Consider the following 23,554-nt stretch of genomic DNA (forward strand, 5'->3'; position numbering starts at 1 on the left):
CACTCTCAAACCTTAAGACCGTACACCTATTTAAATGAGATCACAATTAAAAGGTAATTTTGTACTTTTTTGGAAAACCGCCCAATTTAATACAACAAAAAAGTGGGGAATGTTGTACAGTAGTATTTTTAGACACTTTTGGGGGGCTTGAGAGGTGGAGGGCCCTTCGGGCCCTGCTTGCGCCGAAGGCGCAAGCCCTTTGTACGGAGGAGGTTGAGGGTTCTTCACATCACTTGGGGGGGGGGGGGGATCGATGGCTTCGATTCGAACCATTGGCGTCGAACCGGCGCTTTTTCTATTTACCCACTACACCGCGCAAGCGCCCTTCGGTCAAAGGGCTAAACTGACTTATGACTTGTTCTTTTCGTCGATTCTTATATCATCAAACAAAATATTTCTGCGTTTGAACGATCAGCGTGAGGTTCGTTAGCTTGTGGGGGGCATGGAAGCCAGTCAGGGGGATTGGGGGCACTCATGGAAATGGGTTAGGGCCATGGGGTGGCTTAGAGAGTGTTGAGATCAGAGCGGGGAGAGACCTCAATCAAGGAGGGTCACCAGTGAGTTTTATCAGAGGGGCAACGTTCGAACCCGAAGTGTGTTATCGGTTACCGGGGCAGAGTTTATCTTTACCGGGGTTCGAACAGTGGTGAGAGGATTGAGAAGCAAGGAACTAACCTCTACACCACGGCTGGTGACGAGAAACCCAGCTTTAAGTGGTCCTTATATGTTTTTTTGGTTCTAGGGTTCAGCCAAAAACTAAGCAGTGATGTAGCTTTTGGAATTCGAACCCAAACCTCCAGCATATGAGGACAGGATCTTCACCGCTACACCACGAGAGGTGACGGCAAACCCACCCAAAAATGATACATTTGTGAGTTAGACGATTCCTTCCCGAAAAAAATAACAAATTTTGGGAGAGGGTTAGAACTACAAACCATAAGTTCTATCGACCAAGCAGCTTACCATTAGACCACAATGGACACGAAATCGCAGGGCGGGTTTCCTTAATGTTATCGATTTTCTTTTCTTACCTATTATTGTCTTAATTTTTGGACACACAGACCATACATGCAGACGATTTTTTGGTGGTTGGGCAAGCAGCTCGTTAGTACAGTGGTTATGCAGGCAGGTAGTTAGGTTGAGAGTAAGGCAGACAGGCAGGCAGTAAATCTCCAATTCACTGGTTCGAACCTCTGAAAGGTCGAAAGGCTGGATAGAAGTTCACAGAAAGTCTTACAGAAGGGCTGCCTGTCCGCTTGCAGAGGAACTGACTCAAGTGACGTAGGAAGGCTGCAAACCGACGTTTTTAGCCAACGGCTTCAACTGTAAAGTTGTTGTTTTTTGACGCAACCACAACAAGTGTGCAACCACAACACTGTGGACATATGTGACCATAGCAACGTTACTTAATGTTGTAGTTGGATCGGAGTACGACAATTCTGGTTCTAATCCCACCGGAAGTCTCAAAATCTGCTGATAGGAAGTTGTGTAAGGTCCAAATCTTTTTGCTCTTACGTTCTAATTTTACAGATTTTTGTTTGTTTGTTGACCTCCCGTTACGACTGACTTGGGATCTACACTGAAGCCTATCCAACAATACGGAAATATGGGGTCTAACAAGAATAAATATGGTATAACGGCATCAAGCCAATGGAGGATAAAAATGACATAAAAAACGGCAACCTAAAATAGCGTATATTATAGCATAGAATGTAGAAGCATAACTTGAAAACATACTACAATGAAAGATGTTAAGTACAAACAAAGACCAAAACCAATAAAATTACAAAAAGACACAATTATGAGTCTTTAAATATGTAACCTAACATAGAATATAGTATAGAATAACGAAACACACCTAGAATAAACACAGTGCTATATGTGTACACAAATTAACGGCAAAACAACGTTTTAAGTAAACAAATAAAATAACAATCAAGAAACAAGTATGAGTAAAACGCACACAAAAATCAGCAACAGTTAAATAAACGTTCAACAGTGTCTGTACGCATGCCAAAAGTTTGGTTATAATTCAGAACTATTAACAAAATAATATAAGTAAGCATTGCCAAAATTGACGATGAACAAGAACTAAATTACATAAATATTTTAGAACGTTAGAATTTACAAGAAACGACAAAACGCAAAAATATAATTACGATACAAATGTAGCTTTAACTTATTCAACACACAAAGTTGGTTTTATTTAAGCGAACACAGAAATGTGAAAACAAAACACAAGTTCGATGTTCTTCGGAAAGTAAGTTCTTCATCGGGAACAGAGCGTCCGCTGATTGTATGGTTATTGTTCCAAGTCTGAATATGATAGGAGTGCTTCAACTTGTGGCCAACATCGTCCATAGAATGAACTCCAATCTTCACTCGACATCGGAGCTCCTGAAACAGAAACATACAAGAGACAAAACAATGCAATTCCATACTTTCATATAGATCGCTTAACATATTCGCAAAATACAATATACTGAAAGCTAGACAGTGTGCACCATGTTGGCTATCAGCAACCTAATTGAAAAAAGTAAATTGTTCGGCTATAATTTGCTGCATACAAACGCCTTAAGTTCATTAAGTGTTAAAATAATTTTAATAATGCGCTTACTTATTAATATGAATGATTTAACCGATGCTGACAACTGAATAGCCGCTCCAACACACAAGCGACATGCAAAACAATAAATGTAACATGCACAAGCATCATGCAAAACAACAACAGGCTTGCTATTCGTTGCAGCAACGGCTAAAGAGTCACAACTATTATTAATCCCATCTAATTCATTGGTTCATTTGTAAACATTTTATTATAGAAACTCCCGAACCGGCACTTATGCAGCAAAACGTCTATCTAAAAGAATATAATTCATGTAGATTTGCCTCAACACGTACCTGTATATAGTTCCAATTCATCCAATGGTCAGTTCAAGCGCAAATCCGACTCCATTACGCAATGCCTTCACGACATACAGGAGATCTGCAGCAAAACACAAATATTAATATCTGACGAATTTTAGTGCATACAAAATAAAGTAATAAAATTAATCACTTCTAACTCTACTCCTGCCTCACAGCTCTTTAGCTTACTCTGTGTTACGTTGTATCTGTAGATTTAACATTACCCTGGTTACTTAACTTATTAAGTATTTCCGATGTATGTAGTTCCCATTCATCTAGTGATCAGTCCAATGCCGATATTATTCCCCAGTGTCTTAACCGCAAACGGGAGATCTGCAATAACCAATGTAAATATTAAAGTTCGATTGCTGTTGGTTTTAGAAATGAAAATAAAATAATATCAGTGCATATTTGACGCTCCGTTTGTTAACGCTTCTAATCTTTACTCCTGCCTCACAACTAGTAAGCTAAACTCAAAACAAACGACTGTTACAAACCAGGGAACGCCAAATAAGCAACATAACATTTAACTTTCTGGTTACTTAACTTAATTAGGCCTTTCCGATCTTTCCATCTTCTTCGATCACTCCGCCTCCAGTAATTGTCTGCAAAACAAAATATAAGCAGTACCAGGAATTTGACATAACGTAATATTAATTACGAAAAGCTTAACTATATACCAACATGTGAAGACAGGATAAGTGCACTTTTATACTATTTCCCCATGTTGGCACCTACATCTAATATTAAGTGATACAAGTTAATAGATATCATATAAAAATACATTTACTCGCCTGTTTTCGGAAGTGTGTGTTGTGTGCCAACTAAGCCCTCTTCCGTAAGAACGATGTTTCAGCGTCCAGCCAATCAATTCCCGAAGCCATCCGACGACCTGAAACAATGTGATCCAGCAGCAGTATATAGTGTATTTGAAAAGTGAATTAAACATAAACGCATAACTTATTATTACAGGTATCAGTGCGAAGTAAACAAGTGTGCACCCGAGTTTACTTCTACAAAGACACCAAACAAGTTGATTTACAACTCGCAAATTACCTGTTTATTCTCAATTAGTGAGTCGTCCCATTGACACAGCTACCTTCACCAAGTTGTTCACAAGGAATGACAGATCGAAGGCGCAAGGACAAAGTCGCCTCACTTTTTTTCTTTTTCTTTCAACCAATTAGAACGTTTCTTCTCAAACGTCATATGGGCGCTCTTCAACCGTCCAATGACAGGCTTTATTGCATCAATCAGTGAATTCCACTTCGGGCTGGTTGATTGATTACGAGAGGCAAAAATCTTGGAATGATTGGAGGCTGAACTGTTGTGACGTGGCTTGACTTGATTGGTTCTTGTGACACAATTGCTTGCTGGTAGAGTCCGAAGTTCGTTAGGATTTGTAACCAAACAGCACAAATAGGTTTAGCCATCCGTTTAATTGTCCCGTTATCGTAAAAATGTAATGCAATTTCATTAAAGGAAAAGTTTTATTTTACTTGGTGTGTTGTTGCGTAGACGAAATAAGTATTAAAAACGTTGTTATGCTTCGTTTTCCTTTTCCAACGACATTAAATTTTGTGCCACTGGGCGACTAAACATACAACCAGCTTCAAACATTCTGGCAATTAACATATTTAGAAGCAGTCTGTACATGTATATAGCTGCCTACTTCATATAAATCCAAAGCAAATGTTTAGCCCAGTGGCTCCCAAACTTTTTCGGCAAATTTCTCCCTTAGCAGTTTAAACATTTTCATTTCTCCCTAATATACTACGTAATAGATGCTAAACAATACAAAGATCATTAAACATTGTTTTTTTTATCAACTTTACAGGTTATATTTCCAGAGCTGAAGCGTCTATTTACAAAGCACATGTAAAAATTAAAGTAAATTTTCCCCTCAAGTTTTAAAATCCATCTCTTGGGAGGAATTCCTTCTTAAAAACAAGATGACAAGAGACGTCTGTGCTTAAATATAGCTGCTAATTTCTTTTCATTTGCCCTCATGACATAGAACTCAAAGATACAGAAGCAAAATGTTTAATATTAAAAATGCAAGTAAGAAAATGAAACTATTTTACCACACTTTACAGACAGTAACATGAAAAACAAACTTAAATGAGATGAAAACAAGAACATAATCACACATATGCATGGTTTGTCACAATTTGGTGTAAGAGTTATACCCACTTGTTCAACGTACTGTACTGGCATTTTCCTAAATTTTATTGTCTTTTTGACATGCTTTTAGTGCTACATTTTTATTAGTGACTTTTTTGTTGATGGACATGGTCTAAAAGAAATTCTATGTGTTGTTTATCTCTCATCTTTCAGAAGGGTAAGACACAGTTTTGTCACACAATATATCAGAATTCATTTGTAAACCAAAAAACTTGCTATATTAAAAATATTTAAAAGTAGACGGTTTTCAATGGAAACAGGTTCGGAAGCCCTTTGTGAGAAAAGTCTTGACAATTAGGGATGATTTATTATTTTTTGGTAATGCTAATATTATTAGAAGCCAACAAAAGACTTTTTACAAACCATTTCCTCATATGTAAGCAGGTTTCTGTCGCACGCAGCCACCACTATTATTTATCCTGTCACTACCTTTACATGTATACAGGAAAAAACATAACAAAGGGAACAATGGAAGCAACAGTACGATATCACTGCATAAAAATATATATCGACGCACAGTGTAAGCCAATAACCCTGTGCAACCTAAGCAAAAATATTAAGGCAAGCAAACTATTTGTGAGGAGATTTCTTCTTGTTCTTCGCCGCTGCTGCTTTTTCCGCTTCAGCTTTTGCTCTCACTAAAATAAATACAATTTTTGCTTATTTAGATGTAAATAATGGTAGAACTAGCGCTAGCCTACTATGAAGCTGACATGTGCAGCATACACGGCAGGCAATGGTGCTTGTGATTCGACTTTTGACAAGTTCACCACTGAGCCTGTACAGCTAAGTTGGTAAAGCGCCAGCATCTGTTTATTGAGGGAAGTCTTTGTGAGTTGTCGCCACATGTATCTCTCTTTAAAACCAATCAAGTGGGCTTTCCACGACTCCTCGCCGGGTACGATATTGTGATGACACAATGGACAGTGTTCCTGCTGACCTTCATTCGTTGCTATGGAGATGATCAAATTATTTTAGGCTTTATTCTGAGAGCAAAAGTAAGCAAACAAATTTCTGCTTGGCTAAGTTAGCAACACCCAAGTATGCTACATTATATAGATAAAGTCATTTGATAACATTTTCATTTTTAAGCCAGTTAGGTGGGATACTGTTGGCATTTTTTTAAGCTCATCCGCCCTTCATTAGGTCTTATTTTGGGTACTAAACGAGTTGCTAGGCACTCTCCACACTGCAGAGGTGTGTGGTGAGCTGGTTTAGTCGCCAACAACCCGACTATGAAACAGGTAGTACAGTACTGGATTACATATTTCCAGTAGCACGCAGAGCATGTCCTGACAGAGTAATGTATTTCCTTTCCATAAATAGGATAGTTAATTAATTTTGTGGCAATTTTTTTCAATTTCTGGTGAAACCCCTTTGATGGTATAAGTTGGTGCTGAAATCGCTACATTACAGGATGCAGAAGTTAACAATGAGCCTGTATAATATGTATTGGCTGCTTTATGTTTCTAAAACTGTGTTTGTAATTTAAAACAGTTTCTATTTTTGCTCTATACTAGAATATCAAAAGCATGTGCTTTCAGGAGTGGTATGAACTTTTAGTTGATCTGTTTACAAGTCTGTACAATTTTTGCTATTCAATGATGCGTTTAAGGACCCCCAACCACCCCCCTGGAAGGACTCCTGTTCGACTTGTACATGTGAATATCAGGAGCTTGTGAGTATGTCAGCAACATTAATTTACCTGTTTACAGTGTTCACATCTCCTTAACATTGGACATTGTTTCCAGTAATGTAAATCTAAACCTTCATCTGTAAATCCCTCATCTCTTTCACCACAGAAAATACACATGCTGCAAAACAAACAAGGTAGTTGTAGTAAAAGTAGGTAAAGATGACATTTTTTGCTTGTTGGTATATTTTTCTCAGACAGAATAACAAAACAATTGATTTTCCGGAAAAAAAAACATCAAACTAATGTTGATTTTTTATAACTTTGCATTAGAAGTAAGCAGCATTACACAAGCATGCTAAAAGCAGGTTTTGTGCCAAGTTTCAATACAATTTTTGCATAAGCAAGTACACAAATCAATAAGCATACAAACACTTTTAAATATTGATCAATCCATACTGTGACCAACATTGACAATTGAACAACTATTTTGTTTGTAACAGCTTACTAAGATGCATGACTGCAGGTTAATTTCAACTAGAGAACAGAAAATACACCTGCTACAATAAACAAACAGGTTAATTGTACTACAGTTGTAATTTCGGTTTGTTTTTCTCTGGGCAAGGTAATAAAAAATGATTTTCAAAAAACATCATCAACTGATTTCAATTTTACTATTATTTGTATGAAGAAGTAAATAGATTGATACAGCCTGATATAAGCTTCAGCTTTTATAATGGGATTTAAGCACATAAACCAATCATTATTAAGCAAAACCATATCTGATTTTTAAATAACATTCTAGATATGCATAGTACCAAAGCTACCAATTGATAAGCAATCACCTATTTTGTTTTAAACAATCTTACTTAAATGCACAATTGCACTGGGAAGAGTTCCTAACAAGTTTTTATTTTACCAGAGCACATGCATATTATAGCATAAACGCTTAAATATATACATATAATATTGCATAAAACAAATAAATTTGGAAACTTACTTGTCCAGAAACGAATCATCATCGGCACTGGTCCTAAATAATAATATATTGCTTTAAATATATCCTATTTAACGTTCTTTTTCAAAGAAAAGAAGGAGTAAATAGTGGCATAATGGGGTAAAACAAAAAATAGACACCTATGAATAGCAAATTCTACAAGCTGTCCAATTTTCATTCAATTCGAACATTGATAAAGGGTCACCCATTTTAGGGATTATTTGGTTGAATTGTGGTGTTACAAGGCAAAACATAACATTTGAAGACTTAGTATGTTCAATAAACTTTGCAAATTTCATATAATTAGAACGTTTTTTAAAAGTTCATTTATTTTAGGGGGCTAGTTGAGTAAATGTTGAGGCTACAAGGTAAAACACATCAATCGAAACCTGGTAATAGCATAGTCCACATGCTACCCAAAATTTAGCCTATTCCGACACTGTTTAATAAACTCACCCATTTTAGGGGGCTAGTGGGGTAACTAATAGGGTTATTTGGACAAACAAAGTGGGATGCACATCTACATAACTATATCTACCATCTGTGTACATTTCAGACAAATCCATCAAACATTTGATGGAAAAACGAGTCGGACAAACTTTGGGGAGAAGAAAACAAAAGAAAAAACAAACAAAAACAATTTGAGTAAAATCAATATGTGTCCCCTTCAGGGAAGGGGACCCATAACTATTTCCTCAACGACAACAAAACTGTAACTGGATCTCTGAACCAATTCCATACAAACCTCACTTCACTAAACTGGAATCGAATTCCTATTGTCTGCATTCTCTCCTGCCAACCAATTTGTTGGAAGTACATCGTTCGTGACAACAAACTTGATTCAGCGACATTCAAACATGCATTTTATACCTTTGCAGAAAAGTAGCTAAAAATATTATCGCATAATAGTGGTGAGTTATACAAAGATGCACAAAACACAATTTACAATCCTAGAAACAACATGCAAAAACTTTGTCTTTAACCAGAATCAAATATAGCAGATAACATATGGCTTTTTGTTTTGCAGTAGATCATACCATTATCAGCAATATTACAAAGTCTACATGCATTTATCCTTTATGTAGTAGGTGTAAAAGTAAAGATAGGAAATGCATTACATCACCACATTGTGATTATTGCATTTTAAGCAGTTTCTGTTTCACAGTTCAAGGATTGACACAACTTGATCAGATCAGATTAGGCAAGTGTTGGTAAAAAAATGTGTTCGCTTTATATATTTGCTACATATAAGCTCATTAGTAATTTGTTTTGGATCATTTTTGGCCTACTTTGAAATGTCCAGCTATGTTTACAAACTTGTTTTAACTCACCTTTGTAAGTAAAAATATAAAGTTCAGTTGCAAGCAGCTGTTTGATGTTTGTGAGTTTGAAACATTTTATACGTTCTTTTTTCTTTTTAACGATTTACTATACACAACATTTGATCTCCTAACATAACTGTTTTTGCAAAATCGATAAGGTCTCCACACACATGTTTATGAGAATTGCTTACGATATAAAAATGGTGCAAGTATTTTTAGATTCTGAAGGACAAATTAGTAGAAAGCATCAAGCCACATTATTAACCTGCAAGTTTTTTTCATCCACAATTCTCCAAGATTCACTTGGTGGAACGGGTAGGGCTGTATTTCGTGGAATCCAATCTTGGATCCTGAAAAACAAGTCACACATACTGGGTGTGAATATACTGAAGGGCCATTACGAACAGAAGCATATGTCTACGCTCGTTAAAAAACCAAACATCGCACAATGTTTTTCGGTCATTTTTGCAGAACAACCTGTGCTACAAAATTTAGATATGGCCGAAGCAAAGTGGTTGGGATTGATTAACGCCAAAATAAACATCCAGTGCATGATACTACCGCGTGTTCGCTAAATTCGTTTTCCACGCATTCCCCTCAACCCAATTACTGTCTTATCTTTTTCTGTACCTCCGCTTTTTTTCTGTTTTGCAACACACCTGTAGCATACTTGACAGCCCGATAGTAAACAGTGCGGCGTTCACTCTGGAAAGTTTCTTCACCAGTTGCATGTTATTCTGGTAGCTTGTTTTAGTATTTTATTGTTTTTACTGTTTTACTATGCTTTTATAACAGTATTGTATTCGCTTACAGAACCGACGATGCCAAAACTTTTTGGTGAAATATATATTCTGTGAAATACTGTGTACAAGTACGGTTGATTCTGTTTGGCCTAGGATTTATACACTGGGTTTTGAATTATATTGATGTAAGAACAGTAATCACCGGAAAACTGCTACTGTAGGTGGATTTCAGTTCAAACTAGATTTTATTTTTTTATACTGAAGGGCATAGCAGATAAAATATGTTGTTTTGCAGTAGCTCATACCATCATCCGTTATATTACAAAGTCTACATGCAGGTATTTATCCCTCATGTAGTGAGTGTAAATGTAAAGTTAGAAATTACTAGGGATGTGCCAAAACAGCAAATGTTCTGTTTGGTCGAGCACCGAGCATCTCACGTTAATGCTCGGTGCTCGGCCGAGCACGCTCGGTGCATTATGACATCACAAAAAAATCCCCTTTCTACGTTTTAGCTCTACAAGGCCTCTTACGTCACCAGCGGTGTATTAAGCTGTTACAGGCCTCAGAAGTACACGTTTTTCCACAATCTAATACATTTGAAAAATCATTTGTAGACACCCTTTCGAACACTAGTTACTTATGTTAGCAAGGCATGGATATGCAAATTTAATGCTCGGGTCAGTTTGTGCAACTACTCGGCCGAGCACCGAGCATCAAAAACAGCGATGCTCGGTACCGAGTACTCGGGTTCTGGCTCGGCTCGGCGCATCCCTAGAAATTACATTACAGTACCACACAATATTAAACATATGAAATACATAATGGATATTATCACAAAAGAAGATTACAATAAATATAATTAAATTCTGTCGCAGTTATGTTTTGATTAAACACAGTTGAAAGAATAACACAACTTGATCAGATCCGTATTATCTTACTATGTATGGAGTTGGGTAGGATTTATATTTTCTACATCTTGTGGTAAAGTTTTTTTCTTCGCTGACGACATCGATGTGTTGCAAATATCCTTATATTCCTTGTGTTGGGGTTTGAGTTTCGGTTGTGGGCTGGAGAAAATGGTGCAAACAAATAATATATTTGAAATGTGGCTGAAAATCAGCTGCTTAACTTGTTATTTGGTTTTATGTGTTACATACAGTTCAAAACTGAAAAAAATAACACAAACTTTAGCTTGATAAAAAACAAAACTGCAACAGAGCTTGTGTGAAGAGAATACATTGTGTTGCAGATGTTTCAAAATAGCTGTTGTGAAAATTAAAGCAAGCTGTGGCATAACAGGGTGAAGAACAGATAAGATAAGTGTTGGCAACAAAAAATGTTTTCGCTTTATGTGTTTGCTACATATAAGCTCATTAGTAATTTGTTTTGCATCATTTTTTTCTTGGCTTTTTTAAAAAGTCCAGCTATGTTTACAAACATGTTTTAACTCACGTTGGTAAGTGAAAGTATAAAGTTCAGTTGCAAGCAGCTGTTTGATGTTTGTGAGTTTGAAACATGAAAATGTGCCATGAATTCGATGAAGCTTTTGTGGATTTGCTTTTCTAAACATAAAGATTATTAATTTAAAACAGCAATAATCTTGTGCTCACAGAAAATGGCAAACAATACAAACAGTACAAAGCTTTGTATGTTAAAACTAAAACACTCCCTAATACAATTGGTCTTGCTGTTGTTGTTTTTATTTCAAGCCCCAAATATTCTTAAATCCCTCTACCAGTAAATAAGTGTGTAAATAACATGTGACATCAGCACATAAAAAGGGAACTAAACCATTGGAGGTACTAAATAGTGCATGATATTACATGGTAATTAGTTTTAATTGAAAAAACCAAAAGCGTTGACAGTTAAAGCTATTCGGATTGAGGTGAGTATTTGTAATTGAAACAAGACACAAAAAGGACAAGAAAACTGTTTTTTACCTGCTTCTTTAGCTCAATTATGTCGACAGGAACTTCTTGAATGTGGAATATTTCAAAATCGGAAATTGTAGCCTGAAGAAAGAAAACAATTTTGTGTTGATGACTCTTAATCTGTTACTTATGTGCAAATTAATGGAAACAGTATGAAACCAAAGTTCAAACATATCGCAAAAATGAACAACCCACAAAAAATCTAGCTGGTTGTAATTTAAATCCAACCCCTTATATCTGCTTCCTAATAGCAAAAGTTTTAAAGGAGCATGTTTGTTTTTTTGTTTTAGTTATGACCAGTCAGCTAAACCAGCTTCAACATGGAAGCTATCAAAAAGTATAAAGACAATGTAAAGTATGGTTGAGGGTTAAATTGTCAATGCTTGGATGCATGGAATTGGGGTCATTTGGTTGTCAAAATATCAATGAAGCGTTGAATTGACCGAAACAAGAACCCTTTAAATTGACCAAAACAAGAACTCAAATACCTACTTTGCTTTGTTGTATCGGTCCACTTTGACACAAAGAAACTTGCCCTGTTTGTGCCAGTTCAGTCGGATGTCAGAAACATTGAACAAGTTTTTAACTCAAACTTCTTTCTTGGATGGAATTGTAAGAATTGTGAGCGAGCTGGTATCTTGTTTTGCTCGGGTACCCAGAAAGCTAACATGTTGGCCAAGGGTGACCACACAAACTCGCTAAAATTCAAGAAAAGCTTAATACTGATTTGCTATGTTTGTTCGAGGTTACCAAAAGCTTTGATACACACCTCACTCCATCAACTGGTATGCTCTTTTTGTCCAAAAATCCCATGCTCTGTAAACAGTATGTATGAACATTAAAGACCAATAATACAAATCTTTCGATAAAGGTAGAAAATATATGAAATTTTGCATGTAAATTATTGTAATGAATTGTTTAAAATTGTTGAGTGCAGAATGGGGGTAACTACTTTGTTTTATATATTGTGGTTTTTAATGTCAGTTATTAGTTTTTTGCTTTAGCTACTTACAGGAGTTTCATAGACACTATAGAACAGTTATTATTATGTTTTTTTCTTTCTTTTATGTTATAACAATTTTTATTAGCTAATGAAATCTGATATGGGAAAGATCGCTCAAACTTTCTACATTACTCTGCAGGTTACAAAACATCATGTCCAGTTTGAACATGTAAAACACAACATTAAGGTATGTAAAAGATTTCATTACATACTTAAATATCGGCCACTGCCTGTCATCAGCTCCAGACATGTCGGCATGGAAACCCCTCTTCTTGGTGCCAGTGAAATCTTCCAATATAATAATGGACTGGACATCTTCACTTGTTCCTGCATTGGCTGAAAGTTACCAAGTATCTGCAAAAAAACAAGGATATTTTTTGTCTCTGTTTTGATTTAGTTTGGCTCACAATCCTAAAATCCAACTAATTTTAATAAACAATCAAAGCACTTGCATAAAAAACAATGAATGGTATCTTTATTTTACAGGTAATTGCAGCTATGCAGGCTTGTTAAAAAGTTAGAAAAGTGTACAAAATCAAGGATATCCTAAATACAATACTGTTAGTTCAAATATATGCATGCTGCTCGGGTATGTTTTAAACTTCGAAGCTATAACTGTACATAAAAACTCAAAAAGTGCACTACAACATATATATTATAGATATATGGCACAAGTATTATTTTTTATGTAAACTTTGCACACATTAGGTAAGATTAAAAGCTTATTTATAACTTTTGTCTAAACATAACATGCATTCACACCAATAGTTGTGCCAGATGTCCATTAAATACGGGTTGGTAGATTGTAAAAAGTTGTATACACCAGACATTAATCATTTTATTGAACAAAACCACATAACCAGAAAACAAGGCCAGGCATAAATCCATCCGTAATGCAAATAGTTTACTGCACCCTGATCTATACTAAAGACCACTTCTCACCTTTCAGATGGTGAAAAGTTAATAAGTTGGACACCTAGGTGGGCAAATCTCTGAATCTGCTTGAAGTGTTCCCCTCCCCATAAAGCTGCTCCTTAATTTTAAGTTAGTTAGTAAGAAAATACATTTAAATACTACAAAAGGCACAATGCACCAACCAATGCATAAAATTCCTAGGTCATGTACCTTAGTAGTTCATGACTTTTTGACGTTCAAAAGCACAAAAGAAAAAAAATGTAATGTTTCCATGTTATTCAACCTAGTCGATAATAAGTTACTGTGCAAACTAGAGATGAGGGAGTGGAACCACTTTTCATTGGTTCAGGTTCGGGTTTGCTAATATATTGTTTTCAAGGGTTCAAGGTTCATTTCAGGTTAATATATATATACACATTTTCACATTTAAGTTTTGTTATAGTTGGAGAAAGTTACCCGGCCTGAAACGGTTTGCCTTTTTTCAATCAGTTTAAATCTCATTTTGTTCAACTTTATTTCTACCCACACCTTCTAATTCTTTATTTTTGGCACACACTATAGCTATTATTCCACCTAGACTATGGTATGTTGTTTTGAAATAAACAATTTTGTGGCGGCAATTACATAATAAAAGTTATCTGTTTCAGTTCTCATTTAATTTCTTAATTGTTGATCATCTTTTCTTGAAGTTTTGATTTAATTGTGTGTCACATTATTCTACACAATAAGGAATAGTACTGTAAACTGCAAAAACAAACACTTTTAAAAACAATTGTAAAAAGTTTGAAAACACCCAAAGTATAAATGTGTTTAATGATTTGGTGTAAAAACTTTTAAGCAATTTCGCTCATTGTTATGCAATCTTTATAGGATTTTGTAAACTTAATATGAAGTACAACAATGCTAAGCATCCACCCTAAAAAATGCAGTTTGTTTTAAAATACTTTGTGTCTGTTTGATTGCTAGGATCTTTTAACATAATATTGCTTGCCAAAGTTACAATGGTTTACAGAATATACGCACTAGAAATAAGAACACAACAAATGTAAAATCTCACACACCCAAAAAACATGATGCTTTGGGACTTTGCCCTTTGCTTGTATACTTTTCTATTGTTGCATATGCACAGTCTTGTTACAGTAACCAATCAGTCATATCTGTAACTAAAACAACAAGTTATTTTTTTTTGGAATGTCACACAAAATGTATGGCAAATTGTATGGCAAATGCAAATCAAATGTTTCGTATATATAAGGTGCTTTTTAACATTAGATATGATTTTGCAATCATGTACTTTATAGTGCTACCATTTTGCTAGAACATTCATGGTATTTGCATTACAACTGTTAGTTATACAATTAAACTGTTTTTGCATTTTTTTGCAAAAAAAAGTTTTGCCATTAGAAATATAGTTGACATAACTTTATTGGTTCCTAGTATTGACCTGACTAATTCAGGATAAATTCAGTAAAGCCATCAGCAAAAAAATGTGGTAATGTTGTGTGGCTTTGAACTTTCACAGCCAGAGAAAACCAGCCAATATGTCATAATACTCTAGAGTATTACATCTATACTTTGTGTTTACAAGAGCGTATTAATAACATGTGTATTAATAATTAAATATATTTTTATCTGTGCTTCAATGCTCGAAAAGCGTAGAATATTGTGTTAACATTTTAAAATTACTGGTGCGTTTCTGTCACAAGAAAATTAAAAAAACACTTACCGAAAACTTGTTACTTCGCACAAACCGCGTGTTTCAAGCTACATTATTAACTAATATGCTTTCCTTCATAAACTAGTTAAAACAGCTGTTAAACAAAGCACATTAACATTTTACAAATTAGTTTTATGCAAGAGACCGAAACGCTCGTTTGCAAACTCGAGTTTTATTGTTTACGTTTTAAGATTTCTATGAACATAAAAAATCTCTTTAAAAAGCAAAGAAATCAAAAATTCAGCGCAGCTTTTAAGCTCCGAAACGAACACTATGCTTAACGGCGCCTAACCTAACCTTACCTTACCTTGCGACTCCTTCCGTTTACACTGCGATTATCGGTGCGTACCTAAGCTTACTAAATAATATACTAGACGTATTTTTCAGCTCACAGCAAATGTCGATGACCATAAATTACCACATAAATTTATTGTTACCTATTTTAGATCGAAAAAGCTTTGTATCAATCTAAATTAAATCAGATTTTGTTAGTAAACATGATTTTGCATCTTGGTATGATACAGGATTGTTCAGGGTGTTGTTGAATAGATTGGTGGCATGTTTATCTCATTTTCATGTTTCTATGACATGTAGTCCGCTGTGCTAGGGTAAATGTACATTTTAAATGCAATTAATTACAATATTTAAACACAATAAAACATAACATGCAATCATAACCATGTAATAAATACTTAAATTGAAGGCAAATAGCGTGTCATCATTCATTTTTGGCAATTGAACCAGCTTTTTCAAAACAGAAACCCGTACACGGCGATAACACAAACCGTTTGCGCAGGTTCAAGCAGCTTGATACGCAGAAAAACGCTCGGCAGGCGATCGCTCACTCATTTCTACGAGACTTGAGCGCCCGAAATCAGTCAAGCGCGAAACCAGACAGAAAAAATGAAACAAACAAACTTACGCAGGTCTGAGCGAGCGCGATACGCATAGTGTAAATGGGCCTTTACACACTATACACTCGTACATGTGTATTATATCACTCTGATAAATCCACTTTTCAGTGTTACATTGTTTATCCCTGTAAACTAAACCAAAGGTCTGATGGCTTTTGTCGGTTTTGTACTTTAAATGCCGCTGCAGCATCATGCAATCCATACTACGCGCATGACTCTGTTTTTCAGAATCGGAAACAATTAAAGGAGCCTTGAGTTTAAAGTTATTGTATCGAAAATTAGTTGAATGAAACGTGAACTTTCAGCGGCTCGCAAATAGTTTCAACAACTTCCTGTCCTGCACTTTGTATGCAACTGCTCGTTGTTGGCACTTTGCAATGTTTGTCACAGTTGTGAGTTGCTTGCAGAAGGGACAGTGCTTGAGAACGCTAGGAGGTACCTGAGATTGATTAAGTTAGAATAAAACATAACTGTGGCAGCGGATTTAGCAATCGCAGTTATATTTGTTGCTTTAAGATGTCAAATGAGTTTTTTTGTATTTTAAATTTTAATTGCGGTCCTGGCATTTAATGCATAATCCTAATTAATGTTAATACTGGTGTGTATTTTATAGGAAAACTATAGGATTGGTATGAAAACCTTGTGTATAATCGTTTTGTCACTATTCTGTCGTTCAGTCTCAATTGTACGACCTGGTAAGTAAGAAAGTATCAGTTACTCCTTATTTGCAATCAAACTTGTACCGCAGCGGTTACTTGTACTGTATTGATGTGGTGTCGTGTTTACCTAAATGATAAATTTTGACCCATCGTTTCCAACTTATTTTAAGATGATGTACAGTATTTACTTTTATTGTTGTCTTTTAAATGGATTATAACAGGCAAACACAAATTTAATGCTTTTAGGATTGTTATTACAAGTTGCATATTTTTTGCAGGTTCTTCACAAATAATTTGCCCCAGCAGAGATCTAAATCTCATCGAGTCTGGCAGAAAATGTCGGAAACCGTGTTCAAGTGATTCAGATTGTAGAGGGCGCCTCAAGCGGTGCCGATGTGACGATGTTTGTGGCATGTCGTGTTTCCGCCCAAGTAAGTTGATGGTAATCGAATTAAAAAATGAATTGTCAGGTAATATCTGTAAACACGAGCAGAAGAATTTGAGATTTTCCTTTTGTGACGGTTTTAAGACACCTTCGTTTCACGAAATTAAGTTACGCAGGTGGAACCCTGGCAGAACGAAAATAAAGCAAATGATTGTGTAATATGTTAGAGTAAAATGCATGTGAAAGGTTTCGATCTTAATTTTATCGTAGGGTGGGTAATATAATTGCAAAAAGTTGAACTTATCGGAGAAAATTAAATTGCTGATGTGAATGGTTTCTCTTTGATGTATTGCGCTTTTATCGTTATTTTTTCTTAATATTTTTTTTTCTTAATATAATATTTTTCCCTTGAAATCATTCAGTCGTGAATAGATTGGTCAACACTTACTGTCCATTTCCAATATCTCCATTCAACGAGTGTAACCGAAGTAACATAAAAGTATTAGTTTGCACAGTTAAAATCGTAAAAGTATTTGATCACTGATATCAATTTAATGACCTTCAGAAACCTTGTTTATGAATGTGATCAAAGAGTTTGTTTAATGCTGAGCTTATTGTCGCCATTTGCGTTAACAGATGCGGTGTGTGTCAGTTTAAAGGTTGAGTTTGGAAGAGTCATTTATCGTTCCCGAAAGTACGGATCTCAGGCGGGCACAGCGGCACGGTGTTTAAGTAAGTTGTTTCAGTCGTGAACAGATTGGTCAACACTTACTGTCCATTTCCAATATCTCGATTCAACGAGTGTAACCGAAATAACATAAAAGTATTAGTCTGCACAGTTAAAATCGTAAAAGTATTTGATCACTGATATCAATTTGATCACTGATATGTGTTTAAGTAAGTTGTTTGGTCGCTTCAGGTTCTTTAGTCAGTTCATACCAAGAAGATATTCGAACTATCGTTTTGTCTTGGTAAATTCTTATGTTTCAATTCTGTTCCGTTCAAAGCCACTTGGTTTGTAGCGACAAACTTCAGTATGTATATTTGTGACAGTTTTACGATGCAATGAACCAGTGGCACCTAATCATGGTTCTGTTGCAACCGAAGGAGTTGATTTCAATTACGGATCTCGGGTTGATTTTGCCTGTGACCCAGGTTATGAGAACATTGGAAGTGCTTGGGCAATTTGCAATGAAAACGCTACTTGGAAAGGAATGGCAAACTGCACGGGTAAGCAAATTTTAGTTTAAAGCAAGAAGTATGCTATTGTTATACACCTAATCTTTGAACCATACAAAGCCGGTTTACTGTGAGCAAGCCTTTATATTCCATTAAAAATCCCAACATCAAACGGCAAATAAAATCTTCAAAAAACACATTTTCTGATAAGAATAAGTTTAACGAAGTTTTGAAAATAACCGAATGAAAAAGTTGTTCAAATATTTCAATTTAATTTGCGAATGTTGCAGATTACCTAATCAAAGCATGCGCATTATTTACGTTTTAGTGAAACCGCATCAGGCAAATTTGTTTTAACAGTCTAATATTTTCATGTAGGTATAAAACTGAAGTGTGGGCAAACTGTAAACCACACAAGCACTTCAACTTCCCGATCCGTTGGTCGAGTTGTCGGAGGAATTAATGCAGAAAGGTCTTGGCCATGGCAAGCTTTAATTATGGTCAAGCACGGAACAGTTTATAACGTAAGCAACGGTACAGTTTTATTGAGCCCAAAACTGTTCATGTTGAACAAACAGCTTGACCGATTTTACTTTTATTCCTCGGTCTTGATGGCTAACCTGGTCGATTTTGTGTAATTGTTTAGAGCTTCGCGAGTAGTTTTGCCGGTGGAACTCTGATCAATCAACATTGGGTTCTAACAGCAGCACATATATTTGATCGTTACTCCAACATTGAGAATTGGACAAAACGCTTCGTAGTGGCCGTAGGTAATAAAAGATAAAAAAATACTTGCAAGTTGCGTTGTATGTTACATGACAACAGAGTTATATTCTTATTTTTGAAAGGGATTTTTAGAAGACCTGACAGAAGAAGTAACATCGACTCTTATGTAATTGTGTTTCAACCGAGAAATATTGTTGTACATGACCGGTTCGACCGATCTGATCGACATGAAAGAAGCAATTATGATTACGATGTTGCACTGGTAAGATTAAAAGTTTGTTAAATATTAAACGACCTCAAATCATATCAAATCGAGCAGGGTACAGTTGGACCTAGGCCAACGCAACTGAGCACATCAAAATCAGTGTTAGTTTTGAGTCGATGAAGTGACCTTCAAAAACATTTACAGGAGGACTCCAGCCGTGTGAGTTAACAAGGGATCCTCCTTTGCGGACACAAAAGGAAAAGAGACGTATCATTTGACCATAGTTTTGTAAATGTTTTTTTTTTCAGATTCGCGTGGGCATAGGACTTAGTACCATCAAAGAAAATAGACTGTGGAATTGGACCGACAACGCACCTAAGTTTAACGGGACAATTCCACTCTCAACCCATGTGAACCCTATATGTCTTCCCTGCAGTAACTCATGTATTCCGATAGAAAACAATATGTTCCGAAATGGAAGCAGATTAATAAACGAGAATGACTCTGAAGGTGTCAAATGTCTCAAGAAAGGTAACTTCCTGCCGGGCGTCATATTGGCCAAGCTTTATTGTGTAATTAACTGCAATACTGTCGTATTAATGATGGGCTACATGTAGAGATTTAATGTGAATTTGAACGAAATATGCGAAATATGATTACGCTAATATTTTGTGCAGCTAAGAAGAAAAAAACGATGCAAGACAATTAGGATAAAAGAACCCAACAACGCGCCCAACAAGATTTTTTCCTTTTAGGAAAGTGGCTTGCGAATCATTTCACTGAAGATCGAGCACCGGTGTTCGTTACAGGTTTTGGTTTTACGAATTTGACACGCAGAACCATGCCATTCCAACTTCAACAAGCAACTCAACGAATTCAACCTGACTCAATGTAAGGCAAAATGCTACTTTATATGTCTCCAAATCTTGTTATACTTTTATCTTCAGATGTAAAATTGCTGCCAACAAAATAGTACATGAAACTTTACTGGATGTAAGGTATACAGACCGTAGGATTTGTGCTCGATCTGAAACGAGTACAGTATCGGATGCTTGTCAGGGTGACAGCGGTGGACCTTTGATGCGAAAGGTATGTTAGCCATAAGAAATGCTTCACGTATCAGAAAACACCCGCTGAAATCTATAAAAATCGCCAGATTAGTTGACTAATCAGCTAATTTACACTTGACGCTATTAGTTTAACAGTGGTACCACGATACTTGTTAAAATACGTATTAATGCCAGTTCCAGCACAAGCGCGATAACCTGCGTTACCTGGAGTAAAGTTTGAATTTAGAATATTTGGGCTATTTGCCTAAATCGTAGTTATCAAAACAATGTAGTCTTTCTGAGTGGACTAATATGGTAAAAAATTTCTACTGGCAGTACAAAATCCCAAACACCTCAGAATCGTGTTGGATTCAAGTTGGAATCGTTAGTTTTGGATACAAATGCGGTCAAGTCGACAGAAATACTGGTTTCCGCTTTCCAGGATTTTATACTGATGTTTCCAAAGTTCAGAGCTGGATTGATTCAACCATTGGTAAATACGACTATTGCAATTACCCATAATTCTGAACTATGAAATCAGTTTTTGTAATAACTAGTTTGAAAAAGAAACCAAAATTGTAACTTATGCATCATAATTCCAAAGCGAATTTAAGTTACAATATCGTCCAACCATTAGAAACTTTCAACGTGAAAAGTTGCAGTATAAAATATTTCACTCAAGTTTGGGCCTGAAACAAATAACTCTTAAACGCATTTCAAATTTAGCTCTTAGTTGCACTTGCTGGCAAACTCGGATGTCCAATTTTGTTGGATTTAAGTCGATTCTGTAAAGTAAAACTTCTTGAACAGTTGTCCGAAAAGTGTTATAGTATTTTTCTACTCGGAACACTAAAAGTATTATTTGATTTTCTGCATTACATATTTAACTGATATGATGCACTGAATTATTTTTGAAACATCGAAAATATTTATTTGTGTTTTTGCACCGACGCTTTTCATGGAGATGGAATAAAGTGTCCGAGTTTCGAAGTTGAAAACGGTCGCCTAGTTCCACAACAAAGTGTATACGCCCATGGCTCAACTGTTACCATCGAATGCAATACTGGTTATCAACTAAATGGGACAAATTCTCAAACCTGCTCAGAGGATGGTCTGTGGGTTAACGATCAACCAAGGTGTATAGGTATGTTGAAATTTATCAACAGATTAATGGACATCAATGGGGGCTGGGTTTTTAAGAAGAAACTTAATCCGATTATGTTCTTGTTTTCCTACAACTCATATATTTTAAGTTTTTCACAAACAAAATACTTAAACCGTCTTTGCAGACCCGAAGTGTCCAGATTTTCCGCGCTGGATTGACAATGGCGAGATTAGGATCACGTATTCTCGTGAAAGTCAAGGAAATCACCTCCCTGGGACTAGAGTCAGTTACACATGCCAAGATGGTTACAAGATTAACAGCACAAGTTATCAAACTTCGGTCACATTTACCTGTCTTACGACCAAACGATGGAATGCCAACCCAAGTACCGTATCATGTGTTAGTAAGTCAGTTAATGAACAGAATATGTTGTCCGCAAAAGACAAAAATTAATTGCCTGTCAGGTCATTTGATGTGCTACACGTTTTTGCAGAAAAAACTTGTCCACCGATGAGAAGAATCATCAACGGACAAATGAATCCTGTATTTCAAGAGAGGTTGCGCCACCCAGTGGGCACATCTGTTTCGTTTACATGTTCATCTGGCTACAGGTTGACGAAAACAAGACCACTTCGTTGTCGGGATTCCGAAAGTTGGTCTAGAACCCAACCAAAGTGTCGAGGTAATATGTTGTAATGATGTTAAGTCTCGAATTATCCTGTGTGATCTGTGATCAGTTCAGATGGACACAAAATTATTGTTGCCCTATGATTTTTCTAGTTGCATATAGCCTACTTACTTGGCATGTCGAAAAGTAATCGATTTATTGCCTCTGACGTAATAATGGAGCGTTCCGGTTTTTCTTCAAATCAAATTCACAATGACAGCGTTAAACGGTATTCGTTTTCGATTACAAATACCCTTGCAGATATTCACCACACAAATTCAGTTTATTCGTATTCAAATATAAAAAGTACATAATTAATAAACATAAGCATAAACATATACAGCAAACAAGTCAATTGAAAGTTACACTGAACATCAGCCAAACAAATCAACTACTGAACACTAACACTAGGTCAAGGTCTAAGCTGCAACAGCTTGGCAAACTGCCACATAACAAAACACTGATGCATAAATAATTTAACTCCTGCATCAAATAAAATTCACTAATGCATATAAGGTACAACATGTCAAGGGCGGACAAAATATACTTTTGCTGACCACATTTTACTAAGTGGCGATTTCAAACACAATACGTTTTTTAGTTTACTTTCAATAAACTCTTTGACAAAACTGTGCTGTGGCGATGTATTTGCAGAATTGCAGAAACGTTAGGATTATTCCGTGTTTTATTTAAAAACAAACGCTTTTGCAGTGATACGGTGCAGGAGTTTCAGAGTGGCCGAAGGTCGTCTGATTCCACAACAAAATTCCTACGCTACTGGTTCAACGGTTTCTATCGAGTGCAATGAGGGCTTCACAGTAAATGGGATGAATTCCCGAAGCTGCTCTCAGAGTGGTGATTGGGTTGGAAAAATACCGATATGTACAGGTACGTTAGAATTTGTTAACAGAATAATGAACATCAATGTGGGCTGGGTTTTTAAGAAGAAACTTAATCCGATTATGTTCTTATTTTAAGGAAACAAACGACATTTAATTTTAAGTGTTGAAATGTGTGTAACTGACCCTTGTAAAGTGGTTAAACAAAACACACTTAATTCTCTTCATATGACTCGAATAGACACACACTTTCACAAACAAATTACTTAAACCGTCTTTGCAGACCCGAAGTGTTCAGATTTTCCGCGCTGGATTGACAATGGCGAGGTTAGGATTACGTATTCTCGTGAAAGTCAAGGACATCGCCTCCCTGGGACTAGAGTCAGTTACACATGCCGAGATGGTTACAAGATTAACAGCACAAGTTATCAAACTTCGGTCACATATACCTGTCTTACAACCAAATGATGG

At 36.0% G+C, this 23,554-nt stretch overlaps 2 protein-coding genes and 1 long non-coding RNA gene across 5 annotated transcripts; 1 reads left to right on the forward strand and 2 right to left on the reverse strand.

Moving 5' to 3' along the window:
* Nucleotides 1-1,679: 1,679 nt before the first annotated feature.
* On the reverse strand, nucleotides 1,680-4,092 carry LOC145228694 (uncharacterized). The gene is made up of 5 exons (XR_013860188.1): nucleotides 3,964-4,092; nucleotides 3,702-3,799; nucleotides 3,146-3,512; nucleotides 2,902-2,986; nucleotides 1,680-2,397 (listed from the first exon to the last, which is right to left on the reverse strand). It is a non-coding gene; the product is annotated as an uncharacterized LOC145228694 (long non-coding RNA).
* Nucleotides 4,093-4,934: 842 nt separating this feature from the next.
* On the reverse strand, nucleotides 4,935-16,278 carry LOC145228666 (centrosomal protein of 104 kDa-like). 3 transcript variants are annotated; one of them, XR_013860134.1, is made up of 15 exons: nucleotides 15,365-16,273; nucleotides 14,700-14,801; nucleotides 13,666-13,756; nucleotides 12,936-13,077; nucleotides 12,490-12,536; nucleotides 12,213-12,418; nucleotides 11,730-11,801; nucleotides 11,242-11,351; nucleotides 10,728-10,856; nucleotides 9,309-9,393; nucleotides 8,467-8,607; nucleotides 7,725-7,757; nucleotides 6,797-6,905; nucleotides 5,793-6,043; nucleotides 4,935-5,729 (listed from the first exon to the last, which is right to left on the reverse strand). XR_013860134.1 is itself a non-coding variant. In XM_080093925.1 (14 exons), exons 11-14 carry the CDS (start codon nucleotides 8,538-8,540, stop codon nucleotides 6,066-6,068), a joined length of 228 nt encoding a protein of 75 aa, XP_079950051.1. In that variant the 5' UTR covers nucleotides 8,541-8,607; nucleotides 9,309-9,393; nucleotides 10,728-10,856; nucleotides 11,242-11,351; nucleotides 11,730-11,801; nucleotides 12,213-12,418; nucleotides 12,490-12,536; nucleotides 12,936-13,077; nucleotides 13,666-13,756; nucleotides 14,700-14,801; nucleotides 15,365-16,276; the 3' UTR covers nucleotides 6,014-6,065. The 3 variants fall into 3 exon arrangements, 1 of the variants encoding a protein (XP_079950051.1); XR_013860135.1 differs by lacking the exon at nucleotides 7,725-7,757 and having other exon boundaries at nucleotides 15,365-16,278; XM_080093925.1 differs by lacking the exon at nucleotides 4,935-5,729 and having other exon boundaries at nucleotides 6,014-6,077; nucleotides 15,365-16,276.
* A 368-nt stretch (nucleotides 16,279-16,646) lies between these two features.
* Nucleotides 16,647-23,551, forward strand: LOC145229741 (uncharacterized). The gene is made up of 16 exons (XM_080095068.1): nucleotides 16,647-16,704; nucleotides 17,207-17,359; nucleotides 17,950-18,045; nucleotides 18,367-18,543; nucleotides 18,871-19,016; nucleotides 19,139-19,262; nucleotides 19,341-19,480; nucleotides 19,732-19,954; nucleotides 20,179-20,314; nucleotides 20,371-20,512; nucleotides 20,809-20,965; nucleotides 21,437-21,616; nucleotides 21,762-21,980; nucleotides 22,071-22,259; nucleotides 22,956-23,132; nucleotides 23,367-23,551. The coding sequence occupies exons 1-16, from the start codon at nucleotides 16,647-16,649 to the stop codon at nucleotides 23,549-23,551; spliced, it is 2,502 nt and encodes an 833-aa protein (XP_079951194.1).
* The last annotated feature ends 3 nt before the right edge of the window (nucleotides 23,552-23,554 follow it).

The sequence above is a fragment of the Phallusia mammillata genome, chromosome 5 (genome assembly GCF_965637545.1).
Source record: "Phallusia mammillata chromosome 5, kaPhaMamm4.hap1.1, whole genome shotgun sequence".
Taxonomy (NCBI): Eukaryota; Metazoa; Chordata; class Ascidiacea; order Phlebobranchia; family Ascidiidae; genus Phallusia; species Phallusia mammillata.